A 21,051-nucleotide genomic window follows, 5' to 3' on the forward strand; every position below is an offset into this window, starting at 1 on the left:
TCTTTTAAAGCTTTTCAAAAATTGAAATGGAAGGAAAACCCAAACTACCTCTATGAAGCCAGCATTACCTTGATCCCAAAACCAGAGAAAGGCCAAAGAGTAGAACTAAAGACCAGTATCCTTGATGAACATGGATGCCAAAATACTTACCAAGATATGAGTCAAAAGGATCCAGCAGTACATTAAGAGGATTATTCACCATGACAAAGTGGGATTTATTCCTGGGCTGCAAGGGTGATTTGACATTTGCAAATCAATATGATAGATCACTTTAATGAAGGAAAAAATGACAAGCATATGATTCTCTCAATTGATGCAGAAAAAACATTTGACAAAATATAACATCCTTTTTTTGATTAAAACTCTCCACAGTGTAGGGATAGAGGGACCATACCTCAATATCAAAAGTCATCTACAAAAAACCCACAGCAAGTATCATTCTCAGTGGGAAAAAATGGAGAGCTTTTCCCCTAAGGTCAGGAACACAGCATGGATGTCCACTATCACCACTTTTGTCCAAAATAGTATCCCTATCCTAGCCTCAGCAAGCAGACAACAAAAAGAAATAAAAGGCATTCAAATTGATAAAGAGAAGTCAAATTCTCACTCTTTGCAGTTGACATTTACTTTATGTGCAAAACCCAAAAGAGTCCACCCCAAAAGTGCTAGAACTCACACAGGATTTCAGTGATATCGCAGGATATAAAATCAATGCACAGAAATTAGTTGCATTTCTATACACCAGCAATGAGACAGAAGAAAGAGAAATCAAGGAATCAATCCCATTTATAATTGTACCAAAACCATAAGACACCTAGGAATAAGCCAAAGAGGTAAAAGGATCTGTACTCTAAAACTACAGAACACTAAAGAAAGAAATTGAAGACACAAGGAAATGGAATAACATTTCATGCTCATGGATTGGAAGCATAAATATTGTTAAAATGTCTATGCTGTCCAGAGCAGTCTACACATTCAGTGCAATCCCTATCAAAATACCATTGACATTTTTTCATAGAACTGAAATAATCCTAAAATTTGTATGGAACTAGAAAAGACTCTAAATAGCCAGAGGGATATTGAAAAAGAAACCTAAAGCTGGTGGCATAAAAATACCAGACTTCAAACTATATTACATTAAGACGATAATGGTAGTGGCACAAAAATGGACACATAGGTCAGTGGAATAGACTGGAGAAAGCAGAAGTCAGACCCAGAAATCAATTCTGTGGTCAACTAATTTTTGACAAAGTAGGGAAATATATTCAATGGATAAAGGACAATGTGTCTTCAACAAATGGTGTTGGAAAAATTGGACAGCCACATGTAGAAGAATAAAACTATTCTTCTATTATGGCTATTTTCTTACACCGTACACAAAGATAAACTCAAAATAGATGAAACACCTATAAATGTGAGACAAGAGTCCATCAAAATCCTAGGGGAGAACACAGGCAACAACCACTTTGACCTTGGCCACAGCAACATCTTGCAAGATACATCTCTAAAGGCAAGGGAAACAAAAGCAAAAATGAAGTATTAGGACTTAATCAAGATAAAACTTCTGCACAGTAAAGGAAACAGTCAACAAAACTAAAAGCCCACAGGATGGGAGAAGATATTTGCAAATGACATAAAGGACTAGTATCCAAGATCTATAAATAACTTACCAATCTCAATCCCCCCAAAACAAACAACCCAGTCAAGAAATAGGCCGAAGACATGAGCAGATATTTCTACAAAGAAGACATCTACATGGCCAACAGACACAAGAAAAAATGCTCTATATCACTTGGCATCAGGGAAATACAAATCAAAACCACAATGAGGGCACCTGGGTGGCTCAGTGGTTGAGGGTCTGCCTTTGGCTCAGGTCGTGATCCCAGGGTCCTGGGATTGAGTCCTGCATTGGGCTCCCTGAGGGGAACCTGCTTCTCTTTCTGCCTATATCTCTGCCTCTCTCTGTTTTTCTCATGAATGAATAGGTAAAATCTTTAAAAAAGGGAAAAAACCACAATGAGATTCCGTCTCATACCAGTCAGAATGGCTAAAATTAACAATTCCTGAAACAACAAGTGTTTTGTGGATGCAGAGAAAGGGGAAACCCCTTACACTGTTGGTGGGAATACAAGTTGGTACAGACACTCTGGAGAGTAGTATGGAGGTTCCCAAGAAGTTAAAAATAGAGCTACTCTGTGACCCAGGATTTGCACTACTAGGTATCTACCCCAAAGATAGAAATGCATTGATCCAAAGAGGCACCTGCATGCCAATGTTTATAGCAGCTACATCCATGATAGTTAAACCATGGAAAGAGTTGCAATGTCCATCGACAGATGAATGGATAAAGAGGATGTGGTATATATGGACAATGGAATATTACCCAACCATCAGAAAGGATGAATACTTACCATTTACATTGATGTGGTTGGAATTGGAGGGTGTTACACTGAGTGAAATAAGTCAATCAGAGAAAGACAATTATATGGCTTCCTTCATATGTGGAATATAAGAAACAGTGCAGAGGATCGTAGGGGAAAGGAGAGAAAACTGAATGAAAGTCATCATAGAGGGAGAAAAACCATGAAAGACTCTTAACTATAGGAAAAAAATGAGGGGAGGTAGATGGGGGAATGGGATAATTGGGTGGTGGGCATTAAGTAGGGCATACGATATGATGAGCACTGGTTGCTATATGCAACTGATGAATTGTTGAACTGAAATAATGATGTATTATTATATGTTGGCTAATTGAATTTAAATAAAAAAAGATTTTGTATCTTTCTTAAAATGGCATTGTCCACTGTTACTAGATTTAGTCCTAGCTACTAATATTATTGTAAAAAAATTGTATAGTGGTAAGTAGTATTTTAAATTATATTTTAATTATTTCTAGAAGACAGGATTGTTACTGATTTAACTTTATTTTCAATAATTTTTTCTAATCTTACTCTAAAAATTTTTATATTTTTTGATTTTTCTAAGTTATATAATTACATTGTACATTAAGAAAACTTTGTATTTTTTTCTAAAATAGTAATTGGCATATAATTCACATGTAACTCATTTAAAATTCCCAACATGCACTAGTTTTTAGCTTATGCAAAATTGTTCAGTTATTACCACAATTACTTCTGGAACATTTTCATTATTTTAAAAAGAAACCCTGTAACCTTTAGCAATCACTCTACATTTACCCTTTCATTGTGCAGCCCTTGATAACCAGTAATCTGTTTTCTTTCTGTAAAGATTTGTCTATTCTAAACATTTCATATAAATAAAATAATAGTATATGGTCTTTTGTGACTCACTTCTTCTATTTAGAATGATGTTTACAGTGTTTGTCCATGTTATGGCATGTATCAGTACCACATTCCTTGTTATTGTGGAATAATATTCCATTACATAGCTATCCTACATTTTATTTATTTATTGACAGTAAATGGATATTTGTGTCTTCAGTAATGTTGCTATGATCATTTGTGTACAAAATTTCATATATACCTACATATATTTTTATTTTTCTTAGATACATAGAAAGGATTGAGATTACTGGGTCATATGGTAACGGATTTTAAGCTTTTGGGAACTGTCAGACTTTTCAGAAGCATCTGCACCACTCTACATTGTGAATAGCAGTGTATGAAATTTCTTTTTGTTCTTATCAGTACTTGTCATTGTCTGCCTTTTTGATTATACTCACTTTTGTGGATATGAAGTGTTATCTCATTGTGGTTGTGATTTGCATTTCCCAGATGGCTAATGATATTGAGCATCTTTTCATATGGTATTGGCAATTTGTCTATTTTTGAAGAAATGCATATTTCATTCCATTTACAGATACTTCTGAATACAAGTATTTTTTCAGCTATATAATTTGAGACCTTTTTCTTCAATTCTTAGAATTGTTTTTACTTTATTAATGGTGTTTTTGAAACATAAAAGTTTTAAATTTTGATATTTATGTACTTTTTCTTTTGTTACCCATGCTCTTGGTGTGATATTTGAGAAACTATTGCCTAATCAAAGATCTAGGAGATGGACACCTATGTTTTCTTCTAAGAATTTATATTTTTGCATCTTACATTTAATTCTTTTATCCATTTTGAGTTAATTTTGAATATGGTGTTTGACAGGAATCCAAGTTTACTCTTTTACATGTGTTATTCAGTTGTCCAAACACCATTTGTTGAAAAAGACTATTCTCCTTGCATCTGTCTTGGCATCTTTATTAAATATCAGTGGACTGTAAATATAAGGACTTAATATGGACCTCTATTCTGTCCATATGATTTACACATTTATCCTCATGTCTGTGCCATATTGTTGATTATTATAGATATGTAATCATTTGATTTTTAAATTGGGATATGTGTGTCATCTAAATTTTTTCTTCTTTTTCAAAATTGGCTATTTTGAGTCTCTTGCATTTCCATGTGAATTTGAGAATCATCTTTTCTGTTTCTTCTCCCCAAAAGCAAGCTCAGCTTATTTTGATAGAGATTGCCTTGACTCAGAAGATCAATTTGGCAAATATCACTATCTTAGCAATATTATTACTTCCAATCCATCTATATGAGGTGTTTCATTTTTTAAGGTTTACTTTAATTTCTTTCAGTAATGTTTTGTGGTTCTCAGAGTATGGCTTTGCACTTCTATGGGTATGTATTATTCCTAAATATTTAATTAATTTTTATGCTATTCTAAGTGGAATGGTTGCTTCCATTTCCTTTTTGGGTGGTTCATTCCTAATGTATAGACATATAATTAATTTTTATATAGTGATATTATGTCCTGCAACCTAGTTCAATACTGTTGATTCTATAGGACTTTCTATGGGAAGATCATATCATCTACAAGTAGAGTTAATTTTACTTCTTTTCAAATCTGGATGCCTTTTATTTCATTTTATTGCCCACTACCCTGGCTAGAATCTCTGGTATAAAGTTGAATAGAAAAAAGAGTAAACATCTGCATCTTGTTTCTGATCTCATGGGGGAAAGGATATACTCTTTCACCCTAAAGTATGGTATTTGCTCTGAGGATTTTTTGTTATACTTTATCAGATTGTGGAAGCTTCCTTCTATTCCTAGTTTTTGAGTGTTGTTGTTTTATCATGAAGGGGTTTTGGAATTTGGCAAAGAATTTTTCTACATCTATTGAAATGATCATGTGATTTTTGTTTTTTATTCAGTGGGTATACTGTGTTATTTTATGTGAATTTGGCTGTTAAGCCAACTCTACGCTGCTGGGATATTTTTATCTCTCTGGTTTGGGTATGAAATAAACCTGGCCTTGTGGAATGGATTAGAAAATGTTTCCTTCTCTTACATCTCTTCCATTTTTTGGAAGAATTCAAGAGGAATTGGTATTCATTCTTTAAAAATGTTTATTAGAAGGGTGCCTGGGTGGCTTGGTCTGTTAAGCATCTGACTCTTGAGTTTAGCTTGGGTCATGATCCTCAAGGTTCTGAGATTGAGCCTGCATTGGGCTCTGCACTCAGCATGGAGTCTGCTTCTCTCCCTCTGCTCTCTGCCCTCTGTGCTCTATCTCTTTCTCGCAAGTAAATGAAATCATAAAATGTTTGGTGTAATTCACCAGTGAAGTGATCTGGTTCTAGAATTTTTTTGTTGGGTAGTGTTGATAACTGATTAAACTTCTTCAGTTGTTGAAGGCATGTTGAGATTTTCTATTTCTTCTTGAATTGGTTGAGGTAATTTGTGTGTTTCTAAGAATTTGTCTATTTCATTTTGGTTATAAAATTTGTTGATGTACAATTGCTTACAGTATTCTCTAATAATCCTTTTTATTTCTGTATGGTTTGTAGCAGTGTCTTTACTTTCATTTTTAATTTTGGGTATCTGCGTCCTTTCTCTTTTCTGTCATTCTAACTAATGGTTTGTTAATTTTGTTGCTATTTTCAAAGAGTCAACTTTTGCTTTTAATTTATTCTTTATTGTTTTGCTATTTCGTTTTTTAAAATTTTTCACAGTAATCTTTATTATTTCTTTTCTCTTTGGTTTTACTTTGACATTTATTTTCTATTTCTTCAAGGTGTAAAATTAGATTATTAATCTCAGATACGTTTTCTTTTTTAATGTTGGCATTTATAGCTATAAATTTCCCTCTGAGTACTGCCTTTGCTGCATCCTGTATTAGTATTTATGTTTTGCTTTCATCCATCTCTGAATATTTTCTCTCTTGTGATTTCTTCTTTGACTAATTGGTTGTTTATGAGTATATTGTTTAATTTCTACATACTACTTTAAGTTTTTCTTCTATTATTAAGTTTTAGCTGCAATCTACTATAGTTGGAAAAGATACTTCATATAATTATAATGTTTTAAATTTGATTAAGAATTGTCTTATGGCCTAACATAGGGTTGGATATGGAGGATGTTCCACATGTACTTGAGAAAAACGTGTATTCTCCTGTTTTGGAGTAGAGTGTTACATATACATCTGTTAGGGCTACTTAGTTTAGACTGTTGTTTAGGGGCTCTTCATCCTTGTTGACCTTTTGTCTAAATGTTCTATTCATTATTTAAAGTAGAGTATTTAATTTCCAGTTTTACTGTAGAGAACTATTTCTCCTTTTAATTCTGTAATTGTTTATTTAAGGGCTCTTATTTTTTGTGCACGTGCAATTATAAAGTTATATCTTCTTGTTGAATTGACTCTTTTTAAAAAGATTTTATTTATTTCTTCATGAGTGACACACAGAGAGAGGCAGAAGCATCAGCAGAGGGAGAAGCAGGCTCCCTCCGGGGAGCCTGATATGGACTTGATCCCAGGACCGGATATCACAACTTGAGCTGAAGGCAGACACTCAAACACTGAGCCACTGAGGCATCCCTGAATTGACTCTTTAATCGTTATAAGAGTCCTCCTTTTTCTTTTGTAACAGTTTTTTTCTTAAAGTATATTTTTTTCCAATATTGTTATGTCTATTCCAGCTCTCTTTGGCTATTATTTTCACACTTATCTTTTCCCATTCTTTCATTTTCAATCTGTGTCTTTGGATCTAAAATGGGTGTCTTTTTTAAAAAATATTTAATTCCAGTTTAATTAACACAGTGTATTATACCAGTTTGAGAGGTACATTATTATGATTCAGAAATTTTATTTATTTTTTTAAAAAGATTTTATTTATTTATTCATAGAGACACAGAGAGAGAGAGAGAGAGAGAGAGAGAGAGGCAGAGACACAGGCAGAGGGAGAAGCAGGCTCCATGCAGGGAGCCCGACGTGGGACTCGATCCAGGGTCTCTAGGATCACGCCCTGGGCTGCAAGTGGCTCTAAACCGCTGTGCCACCGGAGCTGCCCATGATTCAGAAATTTTTATACATTACTTTGCACTCATCATGATAAGTCTGCCCTTAAATCCCTTTCACTTATTTCACTCATCCCCCCACCTTGATAACTATTAGTTTGTTGTCTATATTTAAGTGGGTTTTTTTTGGGTGTCCATTTTTTCTTTGTTCATTTGTTTTTTCAGTTCCACATAAGAGTGACATTATGTAATATTTACCTGACAGACTTATTTAAAATGAGTCTGTTTTGCTCAGCTCCGGTGGCACAGCGGTTTAGCGCCACCTGCAGCCCGGGGTGTGATCCTGGAGACCCGGGATCAAGTCCCACGTCAGGCTCCCTGCATAGAGTCTGCTTCTCCCTCTGCCTGTGTCTCTGCCTCTCTCTCTCTCTGTGTCTCTATGAATAAATAAATAAAATATTTTTAAAAACGAGTCTGTTTTAATCAATATAATATCATGTAATGCTTTCTTTACCCATTCTGCCAATATCTGACTTTTGATTAGAGAATTAAATATATGTATGTTTATATTTAAAATGATTGCTAGTTAGAAAGGACTAACTTCTGACATTTTATATTTTGTTCACTGTATGTCTGATAGGTATTTTTCTCCCTCATTTCCTCAGTTATTGTCTTCCTTTGTGTTTAGTTGATTTGTTATAGTGGCACATTTTGATTCCTTTCTCATTTTTTGTGTGTATTCTGTTGATATATTTTCTTTGTGGCTACCATGAGTTTACATATATCATCATGAACTTAAAACTATATAATTTGAATTGATCTCATTTTATACTACAGCAATATTAAAACTTATCTATATTACTCTTTCCCTCCACTTTACATTATTATCACAAGATACATCATTATGAATTGTGTGCTCTGTAATGTAGACCTATAATTTTGTATGCTTGTCTTTGAAATATGGTAAATTAAAAATAGAGTTACAAACCAAATATTATATAATAATACTAGCTTATGGATTTATCTTTACTGGGGTCTCTATTTCTTCATGTGGCTTTGATTTACAATCTTAGTTCCTTCTATTTCAATCTGAAGGACTCCCATTAGTATTTCTTGTAGGGCAGCTCTATTAATGAACCCCCTCAGCCTCCATTATTAATAAACACTCTTTATGTGTTCCTTTTGTTTATCTCTGAAACTCTTAATTACTCTATAAATTTGGAAGGACCATTTTGCTGAGTGTGTTGACATTTCTTTATTTTCAGCATTTTAAATATATTATCACACTGCCTTCAAGCCTGCATGGTTTCTGATGAGAAATTAGTTAAAAATCTCATTAAGGATCTCTTATATGTGACAAATCACTCTTACTTTCAAAATTCTTTTTGTAGGGGCTGAATTTCAAAAGGTTGATAATAATTTGTGTGTCTCTTTCTTTTGCTTATTCTTGGGAGTTTGTTGAGGACTTTGGATTTGTAGGTGCATGTCTTTTATCAAAATTGGACTGGTCATGGCCATTATCTCTTCAAATGTTATTTCTGTTTCCTCTTCTGTCTCTTCTCTTTTTGGGACTCCCATAATATGTATGTTGGTCTACTTAATAGCGTACCAAAGTTTTCATATGTTCCATTTACTTTTCTTCGTGTTCTTTTTTGGTGCTCAGATTCAGTAATTTCACATGTTTCTTCTTCTAGTTTGCTGATTTTCTTTTGCCTGCTCTGCATCTGTTGTTGAATGCCTTGGAGAATCATCTATTTCTGTTACTATATGTTTTTTAGCTCCAGAATTTCTGTTTGATTTCTTTTAATAATTTCTTTCTCTAATTGATATTCTTTTGGTTTATACATTGCATTTTCTGGTTTCCTGTAGACTTTATATATATATGTGTATATATATATATATATACACACACACACACACATATATATGTGTGTGTGTATGTATTTTTCACTCTGTAAGTATATTTAGGGTAGTTATTTTAAAGTAGTTGCTTTATAAGTCTGATATCTGGGGTTCCTCAGGAATGGTTTCTGTTAATTTTTATGTTCCTTTGGTAAGGACATAGTTTCTTGTTTTTTGTTTTTTTGTTTTTTTGTATGCCTTGTGATATTTTTGTTGTTGAAAGTTAGGCATTTGAGTATTTTAATGTAACTCTAGAAGTCAGATTCTACCCCTTCCTGAAGCCTTGCTGCTGTTTTAATTGTTGAAGACTGTGGTAGTCTGTTTAGATAATCTTCTAATCTACATTTGTAAGAGTCTGCTTCTGTTGTGTGAGGTCACTGAGGTTTCTATCCTTTTGTTTATCTCATGTGTCAGAGTTTTCCTTGAATGGCAGGAACCAAAATAAACAGAGCAAAAAGAAGCAAAAAACCCCCAGAACACCCACAAAAATAAAAACCACACATCCACAGAAACAAAACAAATCCCTCTCCCATTCTTTGTATTGACCTTCTACTAAGACACTCCTTCAATACCTATTCATATTTGCACTGAGCTCAGAGGTCAGCTGAGCGTAAAACTTTGGATATTCTCTTTTCTGAAGATGCATCTTTCTCTGAGCCTGTGTGTGGCTTTCTAAACTCTCCCAAATCAGTGGGTATTTTTGAATGTCCTAATGTCCCCAGGGATCTCCCATAGCCTTTGCTCCTATTCCTGAGGCATTCTGTTGTATAGCTCAACCAATAATCTTTGTCCCACACATTTGTGGTTTAGTTTACCTTGTGGTATTTTGTGCCATTTCCTTCATTTATCCAGTCTTTGTTCCCAGTTAGGTCAAGCAGACATAATCACTTTGCATCATAACTTCAGGTAGCCCACAAATAAATTAGAGCATACACATGTATTAATTTACTGAAATGTCTGTTTCTGTTTCCTTACAAACCAGGGAGTAGGATCTTCAACAGGGAACATGGGTTGCTGCCATTCTAAGAATAGCACTGCTTCAAGTTTCACAGGCTTTAAAATGGTCTGCTTGCTGGAGACAGTGTGGCAAGAAGGGCAAGTGAAAGCTCCATAAATCTTGTCCATTTTTAAGTTGAATTTTTTTAGCAACCATTCGCATGGTTGCTATAAACCTTTGAATGCATTCCATAGTTTTTCTAACATTGGTTCTGAGAATTTCTGCTTGCTTTTTGATATTTCTGCCGGGGCAAGAGTGCTTGATTCTGCATATTCTGCTATTTTCCCGATGTCATTCATCAACTGCATTTTTAAAAGATAGTTATATATATATATGTGTGTGTGTGTGTGTGTATTTGAGCACCTGGAATTGTTATCTCACTGTCTCTGCATCCATTATTTCTGAAGAAAAGTCAGTTAATTTTATTGAGCTCTCCTGGAAATGAGGAGTGGTTTGTCTCTTGTGGTTTGTAAGATTTTCTTGTTTTTGCCTCTCAGTATTTTTACTATGTGTCTGTGGATTTGTATATTTATAATACTTGGAGATTGTTGAGCTTCATGGATGTTTAGATTAATTTTTTTCAACATTTTTGGGTAGTTTTCAGTCATTATATTTTGAATTTTTCTTCTGTTTTTTATTCTCTTGCCTGTTCTTCTTGAAGTCCCATTATTCTTATGTTTGTGTATTTTGCGATGTCCACATTTCTCTGGGGCTATTAATTTTTTTGAATTTGTTTTATCTTTTTTTTCTTATTATTATTGTCTCATATTAAATATCCAGCTACCTTAGTGAATTTTTTTGTGCTCTTCATTTTGGTTGTTTTGCTTTTTAACACCAGAATTTCCATTTCTATTTTGGATGTTTTAAAATAATTTATATCACTTTATTGGCATTTTTTAAATTGGATATTACCTTGTAATTTTATCTTTTTTTTGTTTTTTAATAATAGGTTGCATTTTAAAGTATGGTTTTCATTAGTTATTTTTATTGCCTGCTTCCTCTCCTTTGTATGGATGATACTTTCCTCTTTCATTGCATGTTGTAATTTTTTGTTGGAAAATGGACATTTTAAATTGTATACAGTAGCAGTTTTGGATACTGATTCCTCACTACCCCATCCTCAGGGATGTCTGCTTACTTGTTTGTCTAGTGGTTTGGCTGGACCATATTAATCTGTCTATTTCCCCTACTTTTCAGAAAGCACATACTTGGACATGTACACATTCACCCTGGGATCATAGTGATTTTAGCAGAGATCTCCCTCACTGTCTCTTCTCTTTATTGTTTGTCACTGTTGGTATCACACCCAGCTCTTGGTCACCAAAAATTGCTGGCTGATTTTTCTGTTGTTTTTGACAGTGTCCTGGGACACAAATTGCTTTACAGTATGGGAAAATTAAATCTGGATTTCTCTGTCAGGTTAGTTTTTTAAAAATAATTTTAACTGTGGTAAAGCACACATAACAAAATTTACAATCTTTACCATTTTTAAGTGTACAGTTCAATAGTGTTGAGTATATTCACATTACCGCAGCCAATATCCAGACCTTTTTCATCTTCTAAAAGTGAATCTGTATTCATTAAACAACTCTCTTATTTTTCCCTCGCTCTTGCCTGTGGCATCTACCATTCTAGTTTTTTTATGAGTTTGACCATTCTAGATATCTCATATAAGTGGAATTATACAGTATTTTTAGTTTTTAGAACTGGCTTATTTTGCTTTACACAGTGATTTCAAGTTCCATCCATGTGTTGCATATGTTAAAATTTCCTTTATATTTATTTATATATTTTGAGAGAGACCATACAGTGAGGAGAGGGGGAGGGCCAGAGGAAGAGGGTGAGAGAGAATCATAGCATGGAGCCTGATGCAGGGTTTGATCTCACAACTCTGAGATCATGACCTGAACCAAAATGAAGAGTCTGATGCCACCCAGACACTCCAAAATTTCCTTTTTAAAAAATTGTGGTAAAAACCACATAACATAAAATTTACCACTATAATAATTTTTACGTATAAAGTTCAGTAGTACTAAATATACGTTGCTGTGAAAGATATATTAGGATTTTTTGACTTGTAGAACTACGTGTCTCTGCTATTTAATTGTTTTTTTAAAGATTTTATTTATTTATTCATAAGAGAGAGAGAGAGAGAGAGAGAAAGAGACGCAGGCAGAGGGAGAAGCAGGCTCCATGCAGGGAGCCCGATGTGGGACTTGATCCCGGGACTCTGGGATAGTGCCCTGGGCCAAAGGCAGGCACTAAATTGCTGAGCCACCCAAGGATCCCCTCTACTATTTAATTAATTCCTTGTTTTCCCCTTTTTCACCCAGCCCTTGGTAACTACCATTCTAATTTTATCCATGAATTTGACTACTTTAAGTGCCTCATATAAGTGGAATCTTATAGTAATTAAATAAATCATTGTATTTAATTTAGCATAGTGTCCTCAAGGTTCATCCGTGTTGTAACATGTCACAGGATTTCCTTTCTTTTTAAGGCTTCTTTGTTTTTTATTTTATATATAGACCCCATTTTGAATCTATTTATCCATCATATGGGTGGTTCTACGACTTGGCTATTGTAAACAGTGCTGGTATGAACATGGGTGTGTGAATATCTCTTCAAGACCCTGATTTCCATTCTTTTGAATATATACCAAGAATTGAGGTTGCTGGATTATATGGTAGTTACATTATTATTGATTTTTGATTTTTATTTTTAAAAAATGTTTAAAGATTCTCTTTATTTGAGAGGCAGAGACAGAGACTACAAGTGGGGGAAGGAGCAGGGGAGAGGAACAAGCACATTTCCCACTGAGTATAATAGCCCAACATGGGGCTTGATCCCAGGACCCTGAGATCATGACCTGAGCTAGTGACACTTAACCGAGTGAGCCACCCAGGTGCCACTAGTAGTTACATTTTCAATGTTTTGAGCAGTTAACCACCCCTCCATACAGGTTGCATCATTTATAATTCCACCAGCAGTTCACCAGGGTTTCACCTTTCTCATATCCATGCCAATACTCTTTTTTCCTTCTCTTTCTTTTTTTTTTAAAGAGTTTTAAATTTATTTTGGGTGTGGGGAGAATAGAACATACATGAGTGCGGGGAGGGGTAGAGGGTAAGAGAGAGAGAGAATCCTGGGGCAGACTCCCATTGATCACAGAATGTGATATGAGGCCTATCCCTGGACCTGAGATCTGGCCTGAACTGAAATCAAGTAACCAACTGAACCACCCAGGCACTTCTCTCTCTTCCTGTCATTGTTCTTTGTGTAATAAATGGAAATTTAAGAAGAACTCAGAATGTTTTCTTAGCTGAAAGCCATTATTTTGCCATTAAAATATTACTGTAGCTATTATAGGGTAATATATGAAGTATGAGAGCTTGGCTAGAGTCAAGTAGTGCTTGATGTAAAACCTGGTGCTCACTTTCGCAGATAATGAAAGTAGAGCACTATGATACTATTTTATATTTAGATACTATATTTACTTAGTGCTTTATGAAAAGAATCAAAATTAGTTTTATAATACATTTTGTAGAAAATACACTTTTAGAAATACGACATTAATTTTGAAATTGTTTTAAAATGAAAAAAAATTATTTGGAGGAAAAAGCCAACTTAGAAAAACTTGAGGAAAAATTTCATCATAATCAGGAGAACTGAGCATGATTGAAATCTCAAATGTTATAAAATTATATTGATATTTTCTACAGGACTATCTTTTATTCCCCCTAGTGTAGCTATGTGTATACATTTAAAATAGAGGAAATTATGAAATACGTGCTGTTTGTCCTGACTACTATTTAAGTAAATGAACTCATTTTTTATTCATAGAATAGGTAGCTTTTTCATTTCAATAATTTCTTTATTGTAATTTCAATAAGTACATTTCTACATAGATTTTCACAATTAATTGCTTCAAATTCTTAGCTTTTGTACCAGGAAGCTATGGTACTTTTTCATTTTCTGGAAAAAGTAAACTGTGACTGGTATTAAAGTATAGTTCATAAAATTTTTTTAGTTAAGTGAAAACAAAGGGAAATTAAAAATTACCAATTTTTTACTGTTATTTTGTAGATTAAATGTAATATACTTCATTTATATATATTTGTTGTATTTGTATTGTATTTGATTGTGATTTGATAAGTTTAATGATTAAGTCCTCTGATTTTAGGCCTTTGAAGACAGTTTAATCGAAGCAAAGAAAGAAATTGAAGTATCACAAAGTAAATATAACGCACTATCATTACAGTTGAATAATAAACAGACTGAACTTATCCAGAAGGATATGGATATTACCCTTGTCAGGCAAGTGTATTCAGTTTTAAATGTAACATTATAGTAATGTCATTAGTTATTCAGAATGGCGACATAAATGTTTATTATCAGCACTCTAAAATGACAACACTGTGTCTTCTATGAGGACATATATTTGCGTATTGAAACTATCTGGAATTATATATACCAAACTGGGAATAGTTAACTAAGAGAATGAGGGGTTTTACAGAATTGGGAAGAGCATTCTCAAACAGGAGTCTTGTCTTCATTTTTAACAAGGACAGTGCATTCACTCATACTTTCCTTCTAAAAAATTCCCAGCCAGGTATTATGTTCATTATTATAATAGGCAGTATATGAGAAATCCAATTTTGACTTTTTATTCTATTATGTTCTAAATAGTTTTAGTTTATGAGATATTCTTCCTATATCAAAATAGTTAATTTGTAGTACTACTCACAAAGTAGGATTACTTGAAACACTTGTGTTTTTAAGTGTTTTAAAAGATTTTAAACTATCTTTTAACTTATTTCAGTTACTTTTATCAGAAAATAGTGTTGGAATAAATCATAGATATATAAATGTATATGCATGCACATATACATATGTTATCTGTAATATACATAAAGATACATGTATGTATGTATGTGCATTTTTTACTTAAACTGGTTAAATCATATAGTTAAAGTTTATCATCTATTTTTATAAGCACAATTTCATCCTCTGGTGGTACTATTGTGCATATATATATATATATATATATATATACACACACACACACACATATATATAAACACACACATACACATGTAAAATATTTATATATAATACATATAAATTCTATGTATTTGTATTGTATACAGTAATAGTATTTGTGTGGTTAAAACTTAATATGTAAATATATTTTTATGTATGCCTTATTCAATACATATTTATATATCTTTATGTATATTTAGTATGTTGCAAGAGCTATAGATATATCAGGGCAGAATTTTGGGCTAGGTAGCAATTAATGTATATATATTTATTACCTAAGTGAAAATTCATTTGTATCACAATTTAAAAATCTTCTTATTATAGAAGTGAGGAAAAGTATAAAATTAAAGATAGTACACTGGTTGGTTATCTATTCATAGTATAATTATTTTGATATATATTTGATATAATTTGTTAAAGTCAGAAAAGTAATTTTAAATAGTTTTAGAATCTTACATTTCTGAGAAATCTTAAAATTCTCATTTATTACTGTCCTCAATAAGATAGTATGCCTTTTAATCTTTGCTTTGATACTTTGGGTTTATAAGTTCCTCAGTACTTTTCAAGACTGTTCTTTTCATTTTGTTTAAATTTAAACACTGTTTCATATATTGAGCTGAAATTTGCTTGTTTATAATATCCACCCAATTATTGTGAATCCTTAGCTAAAGAATCTCAGAGACCATCTAATCTCTATTCTGTAGCATAGATCTTCAAATAATAGATTATTTTCAAATAATCTTCAAATAATCTTTATCAAAAACATTTTTTCATTCATTGACTACTCTTATTTCTCATAATTTTTCATGATATATATTTCATAGATATTTTATTATGTTGGTTGCATTTTTGAATGCATTTCATATCACAAGTATCTATATTGCCAATATTTTTCTTAAATATAGCACCTATAACTGCATAAAATATTCTAACGATGACCTTTCCCTTTTAGAGTATGATTTGAATGGAACAAGTACTATATTCTAGGAAGCAGTGCAATGATAAGTGCATGGCATTTGAATAATTACATTTTCTGCTAAATGTTTCCCCTTTGTGTATTTGAATTTAGTGTATTATAAGAGCTATAAGCTACAGTAAAGAAGGCAATAATATCCACAGATGGACGTTTTGTTTTAGATGGACATTTTCTTAAACAATGGTAAAATAATGTGCCATGTGTAATTTTAAGAGCTTGATTATAGGGACTCAGAGGAGGAGAAAATAGTGCAGAGTTAGAAGTATGGAGCAGAGGACTATGACTCAAACCCTCATTATAGGGTGATAGTTGAGGTATCCACAGTATTTTTCCTGAGTTGTCTGATTAAGGGGAACCTGTTTGGTATATTATATGTCTCCTTTCCTTCATCAGTTTTATTTCTTGGGGGGGGGTGGTAGTGCTTATGATATGCCAGTATCACTTTATTGAATCTGTATATTGTACAAAAGACCACACAAAGCCATAAGCCATAATCATGGGAAAAGTGTTTTTTTTTTTAATTTTTATTTTTTTTACTTTCATGGTACTTTAATTGTGTTTCTTATTTTGGGATTTAGAATCTTTTAACAAGCAGGCCAAAATAATCTGGTGTTTTTGGGGGGAGGGCAGTTGTTATTGTTTTTCTTGGTTTTTCTTTTTCTTCCTTCTTTCTTTTCCTGTGGTTCTGAGTAGTCCCTTCTGATGTGGACATGGCCCCCAACGGCGCCTCCAGAGTCCTCCAGGGGGTCCTGAGGAAGCCGAGCTCCTGTGAGTGCGGACGTGGCCCCACGTGTTCCTGAGTCATAGTCAGCAGGTCCTGAGGACGCTGGGTCTCCTGTCACTGTGGACTATGCCTCACATCCTCTGGAAGCCTCACAGCAGGTCCTCAGGAGGCCGGGGGCTCCTATCAGCCTGGACATGGCCCCACGTCCCCCCGAAAACTCACCGCGGGTCCTGAGGAGTGTTCTAGGCACTTTCTTATTTGAATACATTTTTTCCTTATTGGTATATGACAGAGTTGACCTAGGCTTGTATTTTTATGGGTTTATTTCTTTAAAATTCATAATATTTTGCATATTTATTGAATATTCATGTCACCCACTGTGATATACAACATTGTTATGAACTACCTCAAATGATTTTTTACTCTGAGTTAGAGTATAAATAAGTATATAGACACATATATAATAAGTTACATGTCTGTAATGCATATAGAAAATCTTAGGGTCTACTTAGAACTTACATAAAAGTGCTAGCCAATTAAGTTTCCAAACTAAAATTTTTGCCTGAATAGGTAGTGATTCTATAATTACATCGAGTATGTGCTAAATGGCTACATGGTGGGTGAGCTAAACTACATGGCTGTGGGCTGTTATTAATTGGGAATTTTTCTTAGAAATTACTTGCAAATCTCCTATAGAAAATAATAGCAACAAAAAAGTCTAAACAGTATAGTCATAATCTGGGTTAGAAATATCATCAGAGTCCAGAAATTGGATTAATTACCTGGACTGCCAGTGAACCCAGGGCTTAACAGAAGCAAATGTTAATTATTTCTGTAAGATAACATAACAATTTTGTCTTCAAATTATAGCCACAGTTAGGAAATGGACTTAATACATGGAAATAAGATAATTTACAATATGAGTAAAAATATGAAGAGTATGCATAATGAAAGATGTGTATTACCCTTTCCAGAGGACTGGAAAACATTATTGACAGAAATAAAAGGTCTAATATATGTAGGGATATAGAAAGTTCACTGTTTAGAAGGCTCAGTATGATAAAGATGTCAGTTCTTTCCATATTGAGATTTAGATTATCAACAACTGGAAATCATTACTGGCCCCAGCCTAGAAGGATTAAGGAGAGAACTGTTACCAGATCTCTGTGAAAAAATCTATCCTGGGAGAGAGGCTGCCCAGTAGGAGAAGTATCTTTTTGACACTGCTCAACAAAGAGGGAGCCAGGAAAAGAAGTATCTTGACCTTTTCTCTCTCTCTCTCTCTCTCTCTCTCTCTTTTTTAAAGATTTTATTTATTTATTCATTTATTTATTCATGAGAGAGAGAGAGAGAGGCAGAGAGGCAGAGACACAGGCAGAGGGAGATGCAGGCTCCATGCCGGGAGCCCAACATGGGACTCGATCCGGAGACCCCAGGATCGCGCCCTGGGCCAAAGGCAGGCGCTAAACCGCTGAGCCACCCAGGGATTCCCCCCCACCCTCTCTTTTTTAAAAGAGTTTATTTATTTATTAATGAGAGACACAGAGAGAGGCAGAGACAGAGGCAGAGGGAGAAACAGACTCCCTGCGGGGAGCCCAACATGGAACTAGATCCCCCATCTCCAGGATCATGCCCTAGCTGAAGGCGGTGCTAAACCATGGAGCCACCCGGGCTGCCCAGCCTTTTTTCTCTTTTACTCTATTTAATCACCAACCAGCACTCCAACTAATCAAATTCAGTCAGAGGCAGAGAACAAGGGGCCAGGATAATGCAGTCAGTAGAGGTCCGCCTCTTAGACTACAGTACTAGAGAACAGGATAGAGATGGTGAACACTGGGGAGTGTGTGGTATGTTTTCCATTACCGCTCTTCAGAGTTCTCTTGGCATTTATTGCTTATTAAATTTTTGGTATAAACTTAAGAATGAACATGCTTATTTCTTATTTGATACTTTATTACAGCATCAAATTTACATGTAAACCTGAAAAGAATTGACATCTTATGATGCCAGTCTTCCTGTCCCAGAGGATGTATGCCATTCCATTCTTTCAGTACCTTTGTATCCTTAGATGTTTTATGTTTCTAATGGGTTTTGACATTTCTTGTTAAATTTCTTCCTAGATATTTCATGTTTTTGTTACTTTTAATTGGAATAGTTCCTTCCCATATAGTTTCCAACGGATTTTCCTTTTATTACTTACAATTTTTGCTGTACTTGTTTGATGTGCTTTGCTTTGATGGGTAAAGTGTTCACAGTTAATTCTTTTTACTGTGAATTTTACTTTTTACTTTTTTGCATGTAATTTTTTTTGCCTTGGATTCGAATTCTTCTTTTTTTTTATTCAAATTCTTCTGAAATTAGTGTTGCTGTTCTTTATTTTTGTTTACATTTTTATGATAACAAAATAAGTACATGATTATTTGGTATATTGATACATATGAATTATTTTTAAAATGTGAGAATCATTCTAAATTTTTCTGAATTTATATTTATAGGTTGAAGATTAGGTGGATAGTAGTTTTTATTTTTATTTTTATTTATTTTTTTAATTATTTTTTTAATTTATTTTTTATTGGTGTTCAATTTACCAACATACAGAATAACCCCCAGTGCCCGTCACCCATTCACTCCCACCCCCCGCCCTGCTCCCCTTCTACCACCCCTACTTTGTTTCCCAGAGTTAGCAGTCTTTACGTTCTGTCTCCCTTTCTGATATTTCCCACATATTTCTTCTCCTTTCCCTTATATTCCCTTTCACTATTATTTATATTCCCCACATGAATGAGAACATATAATGTTTGTCCTTCTCCGACTGACTTACTTCACTCAGCATAATACCCTCCAGTTCCATCCACGTTGAAGCAAATGGTGGGTATTTGTCATTTCTAATAGCTGAGGAATATTCCATTGTATACATAAACCACATCTTCTTTATCCACTCATCTTTCGATGGACACCGAGGCTCCTTCCACAGTTTGGCTATTGTGGCCATTGCTGCTAGAAACATCGGGGTGCAGGTGTCCCCCCGTTTCATTGCATCTGTATCTTTGGGGTAAATCCCCAACAGTGCAATTGCTGGGTCGTAGGGCAGGTCTATTTTTAACTCGTTGAGGAACCTCCACACAGTTTTCCAGAGTGGCTGCACCAGTTCACATTTCCACCAACAGTGCAAGAGGGTTCCCTTTTCTCCGCATCCTCTCCAACATTTGTTGTTTCCTGCCTTGTTAATTTGCCCCATTCTCACTGGTGTGAGGTGGTATCTCATTGTGGTTTTGATTTGTATTTCCCTGATGGCAAGTGATGCAGAGCGTTTTTTCATGTGCATGTTGGCCATGTCCATGTCTTCCTCTGTGAGATTTCTGTTCATGTCTTTTGCCCATTCCATGATTGGATTGTTGGTTTCTTTGGTGTTGAGTTTAATAAGTTCTTTATAGATCTTGGAAACTAGCCCTTTATCTGATAGGTCATTTGCAAATATCTTCTCCCATTCTGTAGGTTGTCTTTTAGTTTTGTTGACTGTATCCTTTGCTGTGCAAAAGCTTCTTATCTTGATGAAGTCCCAATAGTTCTTTTTGCTTTTGTTTCTTTTGCCTTCGTGGATGTATCTTGCAAGAAGTTTCTGTGGCCGAGTTCAAAAAGGGTGTTGCCTGTGTTCTCCTCTAGGAGTTTGATGGAGTCTTGTCTCACATTTAGATCTTTCATCCATTTTGAGTTTATCTTTGTGTATGGTGCAAGAGAGTGGTCTAGTTTCATTCTTCTGCATGTGGATGTCCAATTTTCCCAGCACCATTCATTGATTGAAGAGACTGTCTTTCTTCCGGTGGATAGTCTTTCCTCCTTTATCGAATATTAGTTGACCATAAAGTTCAGGGTCCACTTCTGGGTTCTCTATTCTGTTCCATTGATCTATGTGTCTGTTTTTGTGCCAGTACCACACTGTCTTGATGACCACAGCTTTGTAGTACAACCTGAAATCTGGCATTGTGATTCCCCAGATATGGTTTTCTTTTTTAAAATTCCCCTGGCTATTCGGGGTCTTTTCTGATTCCACACAAATCTTAAAATAATTTGTTCTAACTCTCTGAAGAAAGTCCATGGTATTTTGATAGGGATTGCATTAAACGTGTAAATTGCC

The 21,051-nt window shown here is 34.3% G+C and overlaps 1 protein-coding gene across 11 annotated transcripts in view; it reads left to right on the forward strand.

Moving 5' to 3' along the window:
* The window catches only part of CNTLN (centlein), a 317,280-nt gene that overhangs the window by 99,431 nt on the left and 196,798 nt on the right, over positions 1 to 21,051 (forward strand). For all 11 annotated transcript variants that reach the window (XM_049116145.1, XM_049116148.1, XM_049116152.1 and 8 more), the window contains one exon: positions 14,357 to 14,494. In XM_049116145.1, coding sequence (XP_048972102.1) covers positions 14,357 to 14,494 — 138 coding nt within the window. The remainder of the gene's footprint in view (positions 1 to 14,356; positions 14,495 to 21,051) is intronic.

The sequence above is a fragment of the Canis lupus genome, chromosome 11 (assembly GCF_003254725.2).
Source record: "Canis lupus dingo isolate Sandy chromosome 11, ASM325472v2, whole genome shotgun sequence".
In the NCBI taxonomy this organism is placed as follows: Eukaryota; Metazoa; Chordata; class Mammalia; order Carnivora; family Canidae; genus Canis; species Canis lupus.